Source organism: Cyanistes caeruleus, chromosome 4 (genome assembly GCF_971803275.1).
Source record: "Cyanistes caeruleus chromosome 4, bCyaCae1.hap1.1, whole genome shotgun sequence".
Lineage (NCBI taxonomy): Eukaryota > Metazoa > Chordata > Aves > Passeriformes > Paridae > Cyanistes > Cyanistes caeruleus.
Genome location: NC_141704.1, coordinates 59,412,990 through 59,432,696, shown reverse-complemented (window position 1 = coordinate 59,432,696; position 19,707 = coordinate 59,412,990). Strand labels below are relative to the sequence as shown.

The following is a 19,707-nucleotide window of genomic DNA, read 5'->3' as shown; positions in this document are numbered from 1 at the left end:
GATGTATGTAAACTGTTGGTAGCTTTTAGAGGTGAACAGTTCTCTTGCTGTGTGGATTTGGGATCCATATACCTGCTGATTTGGGCCTTTCCCAGACTGTGTCTATACAACATTGGTGCCAGTGTTTTTGTCTGCCTTTAATGGAGCAGCATGTGGCTGGGATCTTCTCCTTCTGCTCTGAAGAAGACTAATTGCAGAAACTCTGCTATCCTTTTCTTTCTTTGCCACTGAACTTTCTCATTACCTCCCCATAATCATGTCTGACACTTCCATCATCTGATTTCCTTTCATTCTGTGCTTTGCAGAATTTTGCTTACAGTAATCACGGGAAGCAATCTCTGAGTGCAGTTGTGTCCTCCTGTTGGAATATTCTGGATTGCATACTGCTGTCCACATCCTGCGTTCACTGCTGTCCAGTGTGGCCAGTGTACACCAAAATCCAGTTACCTGCATTGGGTTGGTTTGACTCAAGCAGGCACAGCTGCCCGTGACAGTTTGCATGTAGTCTGTGGAGATATTTCACGTCCACCCACCTCAAATTAATTTTGTTTGGTTGCAGCACGTTTTGTCTGACCTGAACTTCTACACACATGTGTACACTTCATGTTTTTGGAATTCAGCTTTGCCTGAAAAGAAATTAGAAAGGAGACAAGTGGAAGTAAAGTTCATTGAAATATTAACAAGTCATTTTGTCTTCTGCTGGTTTTCATCAGGGTAAAAAAGATCACCAAAACCACAACAAAAATAGCAATGAAATTACTATGGGGGGCTGCAAACATAATAGTGATAGAGTTCACTTAGCTGTGGTGGTTTCTTTTATGTGATAATATTGAGGTGTTTTATTTTTCCCCTGTGAGGCAGAACACTATTAGCCACAATTTGTAGTGTGCCCCATGTGGAGGCTGGGGAGGAGAGTTGGTGCCTCAGAGGTTACACAAGGCCATGGAAGACCCAGCAACAGAATCCAAAGCGTCTGGACCACCCAGGGACCTGCTCATGTACCACAAGCCATCAGGGAAAGATTAACTCTAAACCCTTTTGGTTGCTCTGTACGGTATAATTGTCTAAATGAAATCAATGAATACTTGATTTGAGAGTCTCCCATTGCTCCATCCCTGCTGTTCCTAATGTTTGTTAACAGATTGCTTTGTGGCAGAGTGCAAAGGTGCCGCTCTATAAAACTGTAATGTCTTCTGGAAAGGAAGTTGCCCTGTGTATTGCAGAAAGCACCATTCAGTTTTGATTGGAACATGGGGAGCTGAGAAGTTGTTATTGCTTTTAGTACAGCTACTTGGAATAAAAATTTTTGCTCAGTTATGGTTGAGATGACATTTCCTTTTTCCCTGCTTTTTTCTCTCCTTGTTTACCAATGGAGTTGGAATGTTCTCCTTTGCCCTGGGCAGGGAAGCTGGCACGTGGTAAGGTCCTGGCACGCCAAGGAAGGGGAACTCCTTTTCTGTCTCCTATGCTCTTCTGTCTGTCACCCATCCTGTTTGCTATTCCCTTGACTTTCTCTTGGCTGTTTTTTTCTCAATCCTTGGGGGTTCTCTTGTCAGTCCCCTGCCAGCTTTTTTATCCTTTTTTGCTCTCTAAGCAGAAAACGAAGTGTTTGGTGAGCTGACTGGGTTATCCGTGGTGAGGGTGTTTGGTGGTGCCAGATCTCACACTGCCTGGCTCTGGGAGCCAAGGGGACTGAAGAGGACAAAAGAGGAAGATATTGGGGCTGTAAATGAGCCCCGGTTGCACGAGCCTGTTGGCACAGCAAGGTGAGACTCATCTGAGCATTATTTTGCTGTTGCTGCAAGTTGTAACTTCCGCCGGTGAAAGACCACTGGCCTTTGGGCTGGCAACACACGCTGCAGGTGTGTGGTTACTCACTGGGTAGGGGTGAAGATAATTTACAGCAAATCTCTCAGATGTTAGACCTTGGGCATCAAGTATAAACACTCTCACCTCACTTTTCCCAAGAGCTGTAGTTCATTAACTTCCAGGCCTGTGGAGTGGCCTTCCTTCCCTGACAGGCTCCAGGGGGGCTGGCTGGCACCCCAGAGGGGGAGTGAGGAGAGGGCAGAGAGGGCTCTGTGCAGTGACAGCTTACAAGCATGTCCACGCTCAGTTCCCTCCCCAAAACAAGCCAGAGTCCCCAGCACTCCTGGTGCTGCCTGACCCAGTGCCTTTCCCTGCCAGGAGTGTCCCGTGTGCCAGGTGTCTCCCCATCACATGCCAGCCTTGCTGCTGGCAGAGGAACTGAGAGAACTGGAACAAGGACAATAATTATTTCAATAATTCTGTTTCTTTTTTTTTTTATATGTTCTTAATACTTCTTAATAGTAATACTGTAAATGTAAATTGTATCAAGGCACAGGAGCTATTTGTGCTATTTTTGCCTTTATTTCTGCTTCTCATCCAGTTATTTAGTGCTATTTGTACTGTTCCATCACCCTTTCCTAGGAAATCAGTTTAAGGTGTTTGACACTTAGCCTGTGTTACATCCATTAATATCATTCTAGTAAAAAAAAAAAAAAATCACTTTTACATCAACACCCCCCCCCCCCCCCCCCCCCCGCCCCTCCATGTTTGGCAGTTTTAAAATGCTGGGGAATTAAATAAATCCCTCGGAATTTGGGGGTCTCCAACCTAGTGTCTCTAGCTTGTAGTTCTTGTACTTTTTTCTTGTATTTCTCGTCCTTTTGGGGGCTTCAGCAAAGCCTGGTGTAATCAGCAGGAATTGTGACAACCATCTCAGCTGTGTACTAGGTAAGACCTCATGCCTTTGATGAGAATTTGAGAGGTCCCTACGGTTTACAAGTTACAACCAGGGACTGACACATCCTTATTAAAATATGGAGGGGCTTGGCGTTTTAGAGAAATATTGAAAAGTGGAGAAAAACTTTCTCTTTCTAAGTAATTTTTCCACATGCTGGTATTTTGGCAAACCAACCTACTATACCATGTCAGTGAGTTAATGACAGGCTGGTGAAATGAATGTTCACAGCTTTAAATCAGTCTTTTCTTTAGGAGCATTTAAATTGCTTCATTTTTGTTCAAGGTAATCTTGACTACAAAACTACAGGCCTGCAGGAAACCCATATATTAATTGCAAAAGCTGGATCTGAACAGGTTTTCCACGCTGCTGATCATATATGGCATCCCAGATGAGTAGCAGATCTGATTTTATAGTCATGTTGTGTCAGGAGTTTAGACTGAGCATTACTTGTAATTCTGTCATTTATCTCTACTGTTTCTTTATTAATGTCTTCAGCGTTCTTGGTCTGTCCTCAATCTTTCACATTTTGTACTGATGCTTTATTACAGTGTTTTCCAAATTTTTTAAGTAAAAATCTTTCAAGATGAACAGCAGTCCTTCCTTGGGAGCTGACTGAAAGCCAAATGATCTTTATTCATATAGCTATTGCCTTGCAGATCCCCTCTTTGGAAATCACTGTTCCATTATGTGCTATTGCTTCCTTGTCCCTACACGCCTTGATGAGCAGTAAAATACAGTGTTGACATTTAAAATATTGTCACTGGCATGGCTGATGTGTGAGTGAGTGAGGGAGGGAGTGTTCTCCACAATGGTGATTTTTCTGGGGCTCTGAAAATTCAGGCTCTAGTGATGGTTACTCTTTTTTGTATTGGCTACACTTGCAGTATATTTTTGAGGTGCATTTTTGAGCTTTGCTTTGCAAACATAAATGGAACTGTTCGTCTCATTGTAGTTGCTCTCAGCCACGTCCATCCTGTGTCTTGTCCTCCAGCTGCTGCAAAAGATTTGTGCAGCACACTGGATATAACACTTTACTGCATCACAGCAGTTAAATATGAAAAAAAAAAACATCACTCAGAGCTTGCATGGCCTTTACCCACCATGCACAAACTGTCACCTAGGGTGTATTATAAACTTTTCTGTGTAAGTTTTCTGTATTTTAGGTTCACAGTTTGTCACTGAGTTGTTATTTTCATTTCTGTGTCTTTGATCTCACAAAAAGCTCTGCCCTGGTCAAGGAAGCTGTTGACACAGTCCCCCTGGCCCATGTGGGCCTTTGAGCTCGTTATGGGGTGAAAGAAGGATCATGAAAGCAGAGCTTCAGAAAACACCATAGCTGCCAAATAGCAGCATTCCTAAAGCTGTTCTGTGTCATACTGTGGGCTTCTGCTTTGGATCTGAGCTCTCTCAGATTGCTGTCCACAATGTTCTTTAATCAGTGTGGCTGTAGCAATACAGAAATATTAGCAGTAGTTATTGTTGTGTCAACGTAGAGGAATCCATCCTGTGTAGGTACTGCCATACAAGCAGAAAATGGATGGACCCTTTGCCCTGAGCTTACTGTCTGAATGTCTACAGTACACAGAAGGTAAGTGGGTATTGGGAGACTTGGAAGCTGAGAGAAATGAAGTTATGAGCAAAGAAGATTCACCTTCACCAGCTGAAGATTGCTGATGCCTTTAGGTATGTTCCCCATCTGAAATGTGCCACAACTCCTCCAGCTTGGTCAGCAATCCCTCATTGTTTCTGATGTATCTTTTCTGGGAGTCAAGGGGCTGGCACAGAAAGTCCTGGCTTGTTCTTCACTTGTCACTTTGTCCATTGGCTGTGCTGGAAAGCCCCAGTTCTGCAGTGCTAGGCTCTGTTCACACATCAGCCTGAAAGCACAGCCTCAGCACAGTGCAGATCACCAAATACACACTGTTCCATGTGAAATCTAATAGTATAATAGGTTCAATCTCAAATCCTGTTCTAGCCAGTCCCATTAGAACATGAGAAGCTGACATGGTTTTCCCTTCTGCTTCTGTATACAAGTTCAAGCACAAATATAGAAAGTTTTTTTGTGGTACTAATAGAAATTTCTGAATCTATAGCAAGTCCCTTACTCCATAACTGGCATAGTTTTAATAACAACTATCCATATGTCCTTGACTTGTCATTTGTTAGAAAACTCAAAATCTAAATGGTTCACATTGGAGAAATAAAGGTCAAGATACAGGCAATTCCTCTGTATTACCAAAGATAATAAAAAGGGAATATATTTGCTCCTGGTTATGCTAATTCATCACTCCAAGCACGGTGTGATTGCATTCTGTCTAGTCAGTGCTCTTCTTCGTATCTTAAAGAAGAGATATAGCAAAAGTAAAGGGCACTTGGAGATAGACAGGGAAAATAATTGAGTCACAGAGAGTCTTCTGTTTGAGGAGGGATGGGAAAGATAGGGATTGTTTTAATTTAAAGAAGAGACAAATAAAAGAGAACGTGACAGTAGTGCACAGAATGATGAATGATACAGAGAAGGTGAACTGGACACTCTTGCTTGCCCTTTCATAAGTACAGAAGCAGAGGGACATCCAATAAAGCAGAAAGGCAAAAGTAATAACACTATTGAAAGGGCGTTTTTAAATTGTAACTATCTTGTTTCCAATGGCTCATCTTCTTTCTCCATGATTCTAGAGCATGACCTGAGGGGCAAAGACCTCCAGGAGATGAATTCAAGTGGTCTTGCTAAGCAGTCATTGCAGTCATGTTGCAAAAACTGCTGATTGGATCAGGTTATTTGGCTTGTGTGAAGGGGAAGAACTTGTCAGACAGTCTTAAGGAACCTTTTTAGTCTCAATATAAGTGGAAGTTTAGGTAAAGACATTAATGTGTGTAATGATACTATGCATGCATTTGCTAGATAGAGTAAAAAAGCAACTATTCAGGACAAGAATCTACTACTCATGGAAGGAATATTCCTCTGCAGTTAACCCCCATGTCATTTCTTTGCTGGTCTCCCTGAATCTGCTCATGACACTTTTATAAAATGCTGATGTTGTGCCATGTTGGCTCAGGCTCTGCTGTCAGGACCAAGCAGACTTCTGTCCCCAAGGAAGTTGTTGGAAGCACATTTATTCTTCCTGAATATTCCTTTCTGATATTCTCTTACTTTTGGATGTTCCATTTTTTTATTCATCTTTATTTGATAAGTTTGTACCTGTCCCCTGCCTTATTGTTAAAAAAAAGAGAGATAATGAGACATGCAAATTCCAGATGAGTGAAATCACATTCTGGTTAGATTCTTACAGTATCTGTTTGGATCCATTGTTACTTTCAGACTTAATCCCTGTCAGTCTTTTTTGTAGCTGTGCAATTATTTTATAATTCCTCACCAGGCTGTGCTATTTGATGTAGCACAATCCTGGCCCACCTGTGGTGATCATCACTTCAAAGCCCCAGTTCCTGTGGTCATTTTGAGTGCATGCCTGCCTCATTTCTAATGGTCTGTTGTGGTAATGTCAGCTGTGATGATTCAGCCCTGGATCACATCTGCAAGGTGGCTTTTCCTTTTCTTGCCTGCTGCAGTTTTTCCCATCTTAAAACAGGTGAAACGCCTCAGCTATTCCTGATGGAAACCACTTGCTATGATGTGGGGAAAACTGAATTTTTACTAATAGCCTTATAATTAGGTCTTTGTTTCTCACTCACCTACAGGACATCATGAAAGCATTTGCCAACATTTTTCTTATTAAACTTTGTGCAGCAATGGAGCATTTAAAATATCTACTACTCGGTATAGAACAGATGTATTTTATCAATCACATGAAATGTATAATTTGTAAAAGTTTATGAGAGATATGTATTTATGTGTATGTGTGTATATATCTATTTACTGTGTATATGTGCTGTTAGGGATGTATTTGCCTGGCACTACAGTCCAGCTCCCTCAGAAATAGTTACAGCCCTGGAATACCAACCTACAACCTAGTTTAGCCATTTGAAGTCACTGAGAAAAATTAATTGTAAATTTAATTTAGTACTCAGAGGTATGCAAATATTATGTCTAAACTCAAGTGAAAAGTTGCATTCAGTCTAAGTTTTTGGCATTTGTCAAAAGCCTTCCAAAAACCATCCAGGCTGGAGGCTAAGTTGCCTTTCATAAATCTCAGCTGAAGACTTTCTGTTGACTTCGTAGGACTAAATTGTTTCTATTGTTCTCAAGTAATTACATTTTTGTTGTTATCGGTGGAAAGAGCCCCACTGGGTTGAGCATGTAAGTATATGGAAATGAGGGGAAGGAGGATTTGTGTTAGTTAAGTGGAGATGATAAAGCTGAAAACATAGCAGCAGGACATAAATCAGATTTTTCTTCTTTTTCTAGTTGGCTTGTCACAATAAAACACTGCAACAGATGCTGAAGCCAGGGTCAGATCCAGATGAAGGAGATGAAGCCTTGAGGTTTTATGCCAAACATACGGCACAGATAGAGGTAAAGGATTCTCTCCAGAAGATGGACTATGAGACAAGTCTGTATCTTGCGTGTGGTGTATCTCCTCCTCTTAAGCTTCCAAATGGAATGGATTATTTATGAGGAGGAGGTTGAATAATATGCTTTTGGCTGTGGGAGATAAAGGAATACACCTATATTAGAAGTGCCTCCAAACCATCGTTTCACAGTAGCTTTGCTGTGTGTTAGCAAACATGTTTTGTTAGGAAAATAATGACTGTGGATAGGACCTGTGTAATGAAGTCAAGAATCCTCTTGTATGGCACATCACTCAAATAAATAATCATGAGTTTCAAAGCCATTGATGCTGGCTGTTCAAATTAAAACTCTGGCTGGAGTACAAAGAGGTTTTGAAGTGGTGTAGACATTCAATATGGCTTTTGTTTAAAATACCAAGGCTTGGCCTGGTTCAGCAGTTCTGCTCTCTATTTTAAACTTTACACCTGCCATGGGTTGGACTTAGATAAAGGTCCACAGAGGTATCCTACCACAGGATAGGTGGAACCTCCATGGCCTTGGCTGTCCAGAGAGCAGCTCAGTGCTCCTCTTAATGCATTTCAATTTGGGTGCTGCTGAGGTCTCTCTTAGCAATTATCATCCAGTTTATCTGTGTAGCTTGTAAATTTAGGCATTAAGCAAGCACCGTGGTCAACTTTTATGTGGCCAATAGCTTCTTGTGGAAAAGTGAAACTCAACCCAGCATTGCTGCTGTACAAAATAGATAATTGCATGTCTTTGAAAGCAGTCCTAGACCTGTTTGGTGTTTCAGATGTTATCTCCCCTATATTAACATACCTCATTTGTTTGATTTGAAATTCAAATAGTGGGTTTTTTTTATTTTCACCAGTGGCTGTAGGGAAGCATGGTTGTAAGAATCAAAAAGGGTTTTCTACCCATTTCTGTATTTTTAGTAATGCAAAGTCAACAATCAGAATGGGGAAGCAAATTTGATGGCAGTGTGGTGTGATAAAATAAAATCTAGCTGCCTCACCAGTAACTTGCTAGGTGCTGAAGTGCAAGCAATTCAAAATCTTGGGGTTTGTCAAGTAAAAAGACAAAGACTGACAAGATACGAGTGCTGTCTGAATAACAAAGTGTTATTTTTGTATATTCACCTTTACAACTTATCCCATCATAGAAAGAGATTCAAGATGAGAAAAGTATTTTGTAATCAGAGCAGAAAGCCCCTGAACTTCTCCACATTTTGCTGGGAGAGATTTGTTTCAATTTGCTGACAAATTGAAGCATTCTGAATTACAACATTTTTTATATTTGGGGAAGTCTGAACCTAGGTTTTTCTTGAGACTTATATTTGCCACCTTATTCAGGCAGGCTATTGAAAATAAAAACTGCTTTACTCTGTTTTGGGATTGATTGGTCCAACTTTATTGTAATGTTCAAATAATTAATACATTAATTTGTAAATAAAAAGGGAGCTGTGAACAAGAAAAGATATGACAAAATTAATTGGATAGTCACAGACTCTGACAAAAATGTGCATTTTATTTGTAGATTGTTCGCCATGATAGAACAATGGAAAAGATTGTCTTTCCTGTCCCCAATATTTGTGAATTCCTCACTCGGGAATCCAAAAGTCGGGTATTCAATACAACAGAGAGAGATGAACAAGGGAGCAAAGTCAATGACTTTTTCCAGCAGACTGAGGATCTGTACAACGAGATGAAGTGGCAAAAGAAAATTAGGAGTAAGTACTGTAATTTTAAAAAAATAGCTTCATTATGCTAAAACCTTGCTTTTAAACCTTCAAATACTTTAATTTTAATGATACACTTTTCTCTGCTCACTCTGACACTACAACAGACAAAACTGTTCTGGGCTTGAGAGTGTAGGTCAGCTGAGATATTTGCATGCCTCCATAAAATAAGTGTAATATGGAACAGTTATTAATTTGTTCAAGATGATGTTTTGGACTCCAAAAGTTAAATTGAGGGACGGAAGAACTGGGTGTAGTTCTACTAATCTTGATAGTGTTGCACCTAATTAAGCCAAGGCCCCTAATATTTAACAAAAACATGTGTAGCTGCATATTTGAGGTTTGCAGATTCCTGAAAGGCCATTAAAAGACTCATAAAAGTCAGTCACTTAAAATCCTCTCTCACCAGAACCTCAGCTGCTTTAGATCTGCCCAACTCCCGTGGAATCAGTCCTGCTCTGCCAGTCCACACCAGCCTGGCATGACTGGCCTGCAGGGTGTCCCAGCTGGCCCATGCTGGTGCACGTCCCGTGGTACTGGGGAGGCACATGTGTGGCCTTGAGCTGCTTGGTCAAGATCATGGGGGAGAAATCAAAGCAAGGACACCAAGAGGAGGGGCAGGGAAGCCCTACCAGGTATGCTGAATGTCTTCAGCTCCCTGGTGGGCAGTACAGCAGCTGGCCCTTGGCAGGAATGGGGCTATGGCCCATGTTCCTGGGTCAGAAGGCTCCTGCCAGCTCAGCCACTGACCTTTGGAGCAGAAAGTTGTATTTTATATATCATAGAATCACAGAATGGTTTGGGTTGGGAGGGAACTTAAAGATCACACAGTTCCACTCCTCCTGACATGGGCAGGGACACCTTCCACTATCCCAGGTTGCTCAGAGCCCTATCCAACGTGGCCTGGGACACTGCCAGGGATCCAGGGGCAGCCACAGCTTCTCTGGGAAACCTGTGCCAGGGACTCACCACCCTCACAGGGAACAATTCCTTCCTGATATCCAACCTAACCCTACCCTCAGTCTGAAGCCATTCCCCTTGCTTTGTCACTCCAGGCCCTTGTCAAGAGTCTCTCTCCATCTTTCCTGTGGGTTCCCTTCAGGCACTGGAAGGCCACAGTGAGGTCATTCCAAAGCTTTCTCTTTTCTGGGCTGAACATATATAAAAATGCCTAAAAGTGATCACTTCATTCACTGCCAAAAAGCAGATGCTCTTAGGGTGTCACACACCTGCTCACAGCAATTGTTCAGGAAGGAAGGAAGGAATAGGGTCTAGAGCAGCAGGATAGGCTGAGGATAGAATGAATGTGATCCTGAATGTGATGGAAACATGGATGTTATTGCAATTTTCTATACGTCAATTCCCAGGCTTTAATTTTCAGCAGCAGCAAGTCTTCAGCATGAGCCCCATTGACCCAAGTCTGCTTCTTTTGGTGGCACCCTAAAAACTTAGTAGTGGCAAACTGACCAGAATATAAGTTGAAAAATACATGATTCCAGAATCTGCAGTCTATTTGGGAATAAAAGTCATTGTATTGTAGAAAAAATTACTTCAGTAAAAAAAAATCTTATCTGGGGGTTTTGCATTAGAAACACAAATAAAAGAGCCAACCCAACAATTAGATAGACCAGACCTGCCTAATACTGTAAACAAAGAAAATTGCTTTATTTTTATTCAGAACAGAAATTTCTCAATTCCTTTCATTAATGGAATATCCCACAAGTCCCCATGCTGGATTTCTTTATATTATTTGAAAAGATAATACAGGTTTCATTCTTTAGCCAAGTGTCTGTTAGCATGAAGTCTGTGCTTCTTAAATTGACAGATGTCATTTTTGCAATGGCTCCAAATGCTTAAATCTGAGCAGTCAGCAGCACAAGGTTATCACAGTGAAATCTGAATATTTACCTAATTGCTATTAAAGGCTATTTAGACTAAAACCTGAGACAGTCATAAGCAGTTGAAGGAGTCTGCTGTTTATAAAAACTTAGCTGGGTGCTCTGCATACTTGCAGGAAGTTTTCAGTACTTTAAAATCTAGTTAGGAGGTATGCATCATGTTTGAAACCTCTCTGACCAGAGATGTTTTTACACTATTGCACATAGGATCTTGTTTCAAATGTCCATTTAAGCATATTGTAGTGCATTAATATATATGAAGTGCTTCCCTGAGTCTTAGCACCCTCTGATCTTGTTCCTGGCCTTCCTGTTGAACCATGTATGTGACTCTAGACACAAATTCAACTCTGTTTTGCACTGTTTCCCCTTTTAGTCTTTTCTAGCTAGGCTGTAGGTTCTCTGGGGTATGGGCTATTTCTCTGTGTTTGTACAGCACTTCACATATGGAGATCATGGTGTGCTTGAGTCCTTTCCAGCAGGAGTACAGAGCTGTTGGTCAGCAGGTGACCATGAACTTCTGAGCATCACACAGGAAACAGTCAGCTTCTGTAGAAACAAAACCCAGGCAGACCAAATTTTGCCTGCTTCACAAGCAGATCAAAATGTTTTTAGTTTGACAGAGGTGGGGAAAATGCTCCAGTTCTGACACCATGCCTGTTCCATCGTTCCTTGCCTGTGTCATTGGGGTACTTGGTCCAAATAGGTCATCTGGATGATACATTCTGGGTGTTCTGGTTGACTGGTATTCAGAGTGCTAAAATCCATTTGTTTGCTTGGTTTTATGTCCCCATGCACAGAAGCTGCAGATTCAGATGCAGCTGAAAAGACTCCCTTGCAAAATATCCAGGCCTAAAATCTTACCAGAGGCAAAACTCTGGTATATAATAAACTGTATTGTGATCTTTGGATTAAAAGCTCTGCTTGAAACACTGTTTTATGGCAAATATATGTTTAATATTTGTCTATTTTAGTTAATTTTAAAGATCTACATATTTTCTACATTAATCTGTATTTAATTCCCTTGGGGCCATTGGTGATTGAATTTCTGCTTGCTTTCAGCTTATTGATTGCTGCTTTTCTTCCCTTTCTAGATAATCCAGCCCTGTTTTGGTTCTCCAGACACATCTCTCTCTGGGGAAGCATTTCCTTCAATCTTGCTGTATTCATCAATTTAGCAGTTGCTCTGTTCTACCCTTTTGGAGATGATGGAGATGAAGGCAAGTAGAGTTTGGTCTTATTTTTTTGTTTTAATTTTAGATGCTTTCATTTCTAAAGGTAACAAATAAAGCTGCATTTTCAGGTTCAGTCATATCTGGAAACCATTTAATGTCTCCTAAGTAGGTACCAGATGTTGTCTGAAATGTGGTGGTTGATTTGTGTGTCACATGGCCCACACAATGCAGAGTAGAATAGACAGAGCATAAGCTGGAGATTATCTAGATGATCTCAGCTAATTTTTTTATATTGCCATATTGCAGTGTCCTACTGCACACATTTAGCTGCAGCTTCTGAACTGAAGGAGGATTCCTGGCAACAGAGGGACAGAGACTTCTTAAGCCTGACCAAATTGAATGACTTGCAGTCTTGAAAACATATGGAAGAGAATTATTTGAAAACTAGCTTGTTGGCTTTTGACTATATTGTTTATTGGCATAAAAGGGTATAAATGTTGCAAGGGATAAATGCATTATGTAAAAATACTCTTAAAACTTAGGATTCTGTCTCTGCTTCATCCCATGTCACAGGAAATATTTAATGAAATTTTTTATTTGCTATGAATGCAGCAGACTAGCAGGAGGCCTCTTTGAAGCCCAAACAAGCTTAATTGGGATAAAGCAGACCAAATAGTTCAGAATACTGGTAATGGGAGCAGAGCCACTCACCTCTGGGCCTTTGATTCATGGCCAGTCAGTAATGTGACTGAAAGTCACCTCTGTCTGATGGCATGTGAACTGGGCTGGTGGAAGCAGTCCAGCTTCTAGTAGATACATGTGCTTTTCACAAACACCACAGCTGGCACCAGCAAACATTCCTGCTGGCTGGCAGAACAGAAAGGCAGCAGATTAAAATATATTGGCATGGGGACCACACTGCCCTCGCAGCCCAAGGGATGGTCTCTGCAGGTCACAGCTCAGGCAGCTCCACAGCCTTGTGGAGTGAAGCAGAGTTTGCAGGGCTGTGCCCTGGAGAAGGGAAACGTCTTTTCCTTAGGACTTTGTAAACTGGGGAGTCACACAGAGCATGTTAGAGCCCACAGAGAATGAGAGGAGAAATAGAGGGTCAAAAATAAACCTTTTAAGCTACTAAAGTTTAGCTAATCTATACTCATGCAAATCCTCTAGTCTGCAATCAGTAGGTATTAATACTTTTTCTGAACTGCAGATTTATATGGCTTTAGTTTAAGTGGCCCCAGTAATCCAGTGATAGCGCATTTCAGGATTCCAGCTCCTGGTGCTTGTAAAGCCAAAGGGACTCCTGAGCAATAAGGAATAGGTGTGGCCAAATCGCATTAGCAGGTCATGAGGCATCCTCCTTGCTTCCAGCCTCCCTCTCCACCATAGCCTGATCCAACAGCTGGAGTTTGTCTCCCATTTTTCCCCTTCACCCTGTGTAAATCCACCTCTATTCACCTGTATAGAGGTGCCTGGGTTGATCTAATCATCCCAAAATGCTGCCTTTTAGGAGGTGTTTGCTGTTCTTATGTAATATGACATAAGCAAAACTGCTCCAGCTGAAGGCCATTCCTGAAAGGAGCCTAAAAGAAACAAAGGAGACAAGAGCCCATGGTGACAGGACAAGGGGGAAGGGCTTCAAGCTGGCAGAGAGTAGGTTTAGTTTAGATATTAGAAAAAAACTCTACCCTGTGAGGGTGTTGAGGCCCTGGCGCAGGTTGCCCAGAGAAACTTTGGCTGCCCCATTCCTCAAATTGTCCAGGGCTAGGTTGGATGGAGCTCTCAGCAACCTGGGATCGTGGAAGGTGTCCCTACCTGTGGCAGGGAGAATAGGCATTGATGATCTTTAAGGTCACTTTCAACCCAAACCATGATTCTGTGAGGACTCCTTACCTTCAGGGTACCTGTCTGCACATGGTCCTGGTGTGGGTTCTGCAACATGAAATTGCTGGACCTGCAGTAGGGAAGAAAAACTAGTTTGTGAAAGAACCACAGAGAGCTTTGGCCTTACCTTTCAGATGGGCTTGAAAGTAATTTTTTAAGATCCTTTACAAGTGTCTAAATCTTGTTGGCAAAGAAACTCTCTGCCAGAGCTGACCTTGAACCTCCCACACAGAAACACTCCTGAACTTCGGAAGAGTTTGGATGCCATCTGAATGTTGAGGCTAGGGCCTGGTCTCATTGTTTTCTAATCCCAGCGATGCTGCTCAGCTGTGTATCTGTTGCCAAAGAGATAGCATGATTCCTATTGTGAGTCTAGCTAAATTTTCTATTCCCTTCTCCCCCGTCACTGACCTCTCAGTTCATCCCATAACAATAGAAGTCAGTGTACAAGTGTGACAGTGCCTTGAGATCTGAATGTGCTTTTTATATCGCAGCAACATGGTGCGTTTCCAGGGCTTTAAGCCGAGGGTGAGGGAAAACAGGGGCATGGCTCAAAACTCGGGGAGCGCCTGGAGCCAGCATCTTGCAGAGCAGCAGAGACTGGCTGTGCAGGCACCCGGGAGCACTGCAGATGCTGCCCAGCCCTGCCCGGGGCTGCTCCCGCTGTGCCAAGTGCCCCGCTCCCGTGCAGAGGCTCCTGCGCAACACCCGCGGCCCTTCGGGAGGGAGCTGCTTTTTTGGGAGCCGGGGCTGGAAACGTGTCCCTCCTCTCACTCGCTGTGCTGCCCCCAGCACCGGCTATTTCTGTAGCTGAGCAATCATGGAATCAGACCGGAGGGGCCCTAATGATCCCTGCAGAAGGGAGCTGATTAGTGGCTTGCTCCAGGAGAAGGGTAAACTGTTCCATCTCTGAGCACTCCCTGGATTTTAATGGAAATTTCATTAGCCGCTCGTATTATTACCTGTGCAAAAAGCAACAATGCTCTGAGAATAATAGCTCCTGCTGCAATTAGGGCAAGCTGTGGTCAGCAGTTGTGATGCATGAATCACGCTTTTGTTAGCTCTGCCGGCAAAGGAATTGATCTTTTGGATCCGTTTCTTGGTGAAAAATGGAGTCTCCAAAGATGCCTTTCTCAAATCTCCCTTTCTCCTCTGTGCAGGCACGCTCTCACCGTTGTTTTCCGTGCTCCTCTGGATAGCAGTGGCGTTTTGCACAGCAATGCTGTTTTTCATCTCCAAGCCTGTTGGCATTCGACCCTTTTTGGTGTCTGTTATTCTCAGGTCTATATATACTATAGGGCTCGGTCCTACCTTGATACTCCTTGGTGCTGCTAATGTAAGTACTTCAAAAGCAACCAGAATTTCCCTTTCAGCAGAAGGAAAGATGTTAAGGGTCTCCTATTAAAAAACTCCTTTGATTAGAGCTGAGCAAAAACTTCTTTTTCTGGTTAATTGGTTAAGCCAAAAAAATAAATCATTTCCAGTCATCCTGAAACAGCAGTGTCAGCGAAGTGGGAAGCTAAGAAAAAAACTGGTTTAGTTTTGTGCATATGCAAATATTTTGCAAACAAAAAAATATGAAATTTAAAGAAATATTGCTGCATAAGGGCAATCAAATCTACAGTTTCATGTTAAAAGAATAATTTTCTCTACCAGTAATCTCAGCACTATTGACACAAATTTGTGAAATGTTTCTGAGACCTTAAATATATTTTCAGGAAGAAAAGAGTTTTCAAAATTAAAAATTCTCTCAGCCCTCTGCCAGATCTCTTAACTTAGACGTGAATAAGTTTGCATGCTTACTGAGCTTGGTAAGATACACAGTCGTGCTCACAAGTCATCTATTTAAATTTCTGCCTGACTGCTACAGCTCTAATTCACCCCAGCACCAAGTATTGTGCTGTTTGCCACCAGTTCTGTATGTGAGAATTTCACATACTGAAAAATACCCAGACATATAGTCAAAGGTAAAGGCAAGTAAGCAGCATTTGCCCACGTCAAATTTGTGAACAAAAAGTCATGTTGAGTCCTCATTCCTTGTCCTGGACTGCCAGAGAGATGAGGTGAGACCCTTTGCTGTTCACTTGTGCAGTGCTGCTCGTGTGCAGGCAAAGCTTGGGAGCCATGGAGAATCTAATGCTGTTGTTTAAATACTGTACTTCAAAAATGTCCTCAGTTATGTAAGGGTTTTTTAGGGATTTTAAACTGAAGAACACGATCTGAAGGAAATAGATCTCACACACCCCCACACACACTTTCTGTTGTGTTACTATTGTTCTCTTGGTAGTAGCATGCCTCGCTCTTCTCACATAGTCTCGGGTCTAAACTCAAAATTGTTGGGAGTTCACTCCCCAGCTGGATTTTAATGCCTCGTGACATTAACCCTGCCCACGTCATCACTAATGTTATAGGAATAAATCACAATGTAATGAGGCACAGTGCAGTGCTGGAGAGGTGATGTACTTCCACTCACCCTCACGGGCTCATTCCCAGTGCACTGTCACAGCTGGATTTCTCTCACCTCACTCCGGCTATCTACCTAAAGGTTGTGCTTTTAGTCAAACCAACCTATCTAGACAGAAACCCAAACAATAAATACCAAGATTTTTCTGATGGCTTAAACCTAGCCTTTGTTACCCCTCTACAGCTCTGTAACAAAATCGTGTTCCTGGTGAGCTTTGTTGGGAACCGTGGGACTTTCACCCGTGGCTACAGAGCGGTCATCATGGACATGGCTTTTCTCTACCACGTGGCCTATGTCCTGGTCTGCATGCTGGGCCTCTGCGTGCACGAATTCTTCTACAGCTTCCTGGTAAGTACGTGCTGCTGTGGAGGGGAAAACTTTGCAAAAATAGAAAATACCGTTACCCGTGCAGCTGTCTTCAATTTCTTCCTGACAATCAAGCCAAATCATGTGTATTTTTAGCATGCCGTTGTGTTGCTGCCCCTTAGGAGCTGCTGTTTTTATTAGAGCCTGTTTCTGTTAGGACTTATTTTATCTGTTTTAGAGCTGAAAGTTTGCTCCTTTCTTCTCAGACAATCATCACCCAGCCCACTCCTTTTTCCCAGCTTTCTTTATATTCTGTGTTCCTGTATCTTCTGTCAGTCCTAGCATTTTGGGTTGTCCAGGGGTGTGTGCATCATACCTGTACCAAAGGATCCCATTCCTCATCCCCAATACATTTTTAACAAATTACTTGGGAAATGCGGATGGCATGCCTCTGGTGTAGCAGGAAGATTCATCACCTGAAATGTATCCCACTTCATTTTCTTTCGTTGCCATTACCCAGATGGAATGCCTTTTAATAAGTTGGTACAGGTGCAGTGAAAATGAATCACACAAAATTATGCTAAACTCTGCTAACTGCTCCCTTCATGCTGAGTAGCAGTAAAAGGTGTTTCACTGCTCTCGTTTGCTAATCCTTTTGCTCTATAGTGGGACATGTGAAACTGTAGGGAGACTGACTAAACTGTGGTCATTTACATTGATTCACTTTCCTGTTGTGTTTTTTGTCACTTGCTGAATAGTGGTGAACTCCTAGCATTTCAAAGATGTGTTAAGCAGGGGTTTAGTGCTAACTCAAGTAGTGCTCCTGTTGAAGTCAGACTTTCCAGATTTTGACATTGAAATTTGCTCAAACTTTGAAGCAGACTTTAAAGGAGCCAAGATTGTGGCTGTAGCTGCAGGATCCTCTTCAAATAGATGTAACTCTCCTTCTTAAAAAATGCACAAATTACCTGCTGTTCCTTCAATGAGTTAGGTGATCTCTATCCAAAGTGCCAAGCAGCTTAAGAAACATTTTTTGTACTTACTTTTTTTCAGTGATTGCTGTTGACCAATGTCCATGATTCATGGACATTATCCACATAATCAGGTTGCTTCCAGGTGTTCACTTAGTGGATGTAGTCTAAACTCTAATATTTGTTTATAACTGTCTCCCCTCTTTCTTCCTTCATTATTAATCCTTTCATAAGGCTGTGGATTTCAGATAAGTTGTGGCTAATACCTTCTTCTGTGGAGAGTTTTGATAAATCAGTGTGTCACTTTATATCAGTAATCGGAGTGTTTTGAAGTAGAAATACATACATTATAGATAAGGTCCAAAGCACTATAGAACATCAAGAAAATTGTAAAAGAAAAAAAAAAGTTAGAGGTTCTTGTAAAGCTCCTGTCACATTTAATTGCTGGTTTAGGCTTTTGACACTTAAAGCAACATTATCTTAATATATACTTTTCTTTAAATACCAGGAAAGCTTATAATGCAGGATAAAGAAGACTAAAAGTTTCTAGTCTTATACAAATAGTGCCATGAATTTAACTTTGTCTTAAAGAGGGGTGGCCCCAATCCTTGTCCATGTGACATTTACATGACTCCATGAACTCAAATAAGTTTACAAATATGTAATTACTTACATGTATGAGTGCATTTTTGAGTTGCAGCCTGTGCATGTTTGTCAGATGAGAGATAACATGAAAAATTACTTTGTAGATAAAGATCCATAGTATGAAGACACTTCTTCAGTTTCAATCTAACCTGGTTTTATACAGGGGGAAACAATGGATCTTGATGGTAGGTGTTGTCCATCTCTGAATCAGGCTCAAATATACTTTGTAGCTTTGGATTTTGCTATAATTAGTTTTAGAATGTAAAGTTCTGTGCTAGATTTTCTCCTCCATAAGCATGCCCAGCTCCCACTGAAATCAATGTGAGTTTATGAAGCTGAGAAGATAGAACATAGCTTAATGTATGTTTCAGTAGTTCAAATTGTTTTCCTGTGTAGAATCTATATACTGCCTCATTTGTATTCATTTTTCCTCTACCCTCTGCCTTCCCCAGCTGTTTGATCTGGTGTACAGGGAGGAGACATTGCTAAATGTGATAAAAAGTGTTACTCGGAATGGCCGTTCAATTATCCTCACTGCAGTGCTAGCACTCATCCTGGTTTATCTCTTCTCCATCATTGGCTTCCTCTTCCTGAAAGATGACTTTATCATGGAGGTTGACAGGTTGAAAATCAGGACCCCTGCTGCAGGTATTGTTTTTTATATTAAAATTTCCTTCTGATGTATCCCTTTTTCTGTCTGCCTAACCTAACTTTTCATCTAAGGACATCAAATTTCTTTATTGGTGCCTGCGTGACTGCAGAACTAATTCCATATACCTTAGAACTCAATTAAGTCTCTGTGTAAAATTTAATGTGTATAGGGTTGTTTTAGACTGGGCTTATTTGTTGAAATGCTAAAATCTAACACATTTGATTTATTATGTTTGCTTCACAAACTTATGATAACATTAAAAAAATAATCTGTATTTCCTAAGTATTTTCCTAAGTGAAAAGCAGATCGGAGTGGATTGTATTGGTTCTCATCCCACCTTAAAAGCAGCTCATGGTAATTTCCGTGTACTGCGTGAGGCATGTGATCTTAACATGTTCATTAACTGCATTCATTTCATTGCTTTTTAAGCTTCATTCAGCAGAAATTTATTACAGAATTCACATTTCTACTGATAGGGGCATCTTTTAAATTCAGTGTGTATCTCATGATCATCATTGTTAGTGTATAATCCTGCCTTCAGTAAAGTCATTGGGAGGTTTGGAACCAGTTTTAAAAAGGCCAGGATTTCAGCTTTCTGGAATGAGAGACTTTGCTAAAGTGAATAGAGAGCTACAAACTTGCTGTGCTAGAAAAGAGCCAGGTCTGGTCTGTTGAGAGCTTTGTATGTGCTGCCAACCAGCCTGCTGGGAGCATGGGCAGGGGACTAACTGGCTGCAGAGAAATA

General features: G+C 41.6%; 1 protein-coding gene across 13 annotated transcripts in view; it reads left to right on the top strand.

Moving 5' to 3' along the window:
- Positions 1–19,707, top strand: part of ITPR2 (inositol 1,4,5-trisphosphate receptor type 2) — a 259,828-nt gene that overhangs the window by 206,363 nt on the left and 33,758 nt on the right. For all 13 annotated transcript variants that reach the window (XM_086885021.1, XM_086885019.1, XM_086885012.1 and 10 more), the window contains 6 exons: positions 7,131–7,238; positions 8,769–8,961; positions 11,960–12,085; positions 15,085–15,260; positions 16,572–16,736; positions 18,763–18,958. In XM_086885021.1, the coding sequence (XP_086741147.1) occupies positions 7,131–7,238; positions 8,769–8,961; positions 11,960–12,085; positions 15,085–15,260; positions 16,572–16,736; positions 18,763–18,958 (964 nt within the window). The remainder of the gene's footprint in view (positions 1–7,130; positions 7,239–8,768; positions 8,962–11,959; positions 12,086–15,084; positions 15,261–16,571; positions 16,737–18,762; positions 18,959–19,707) is intronic.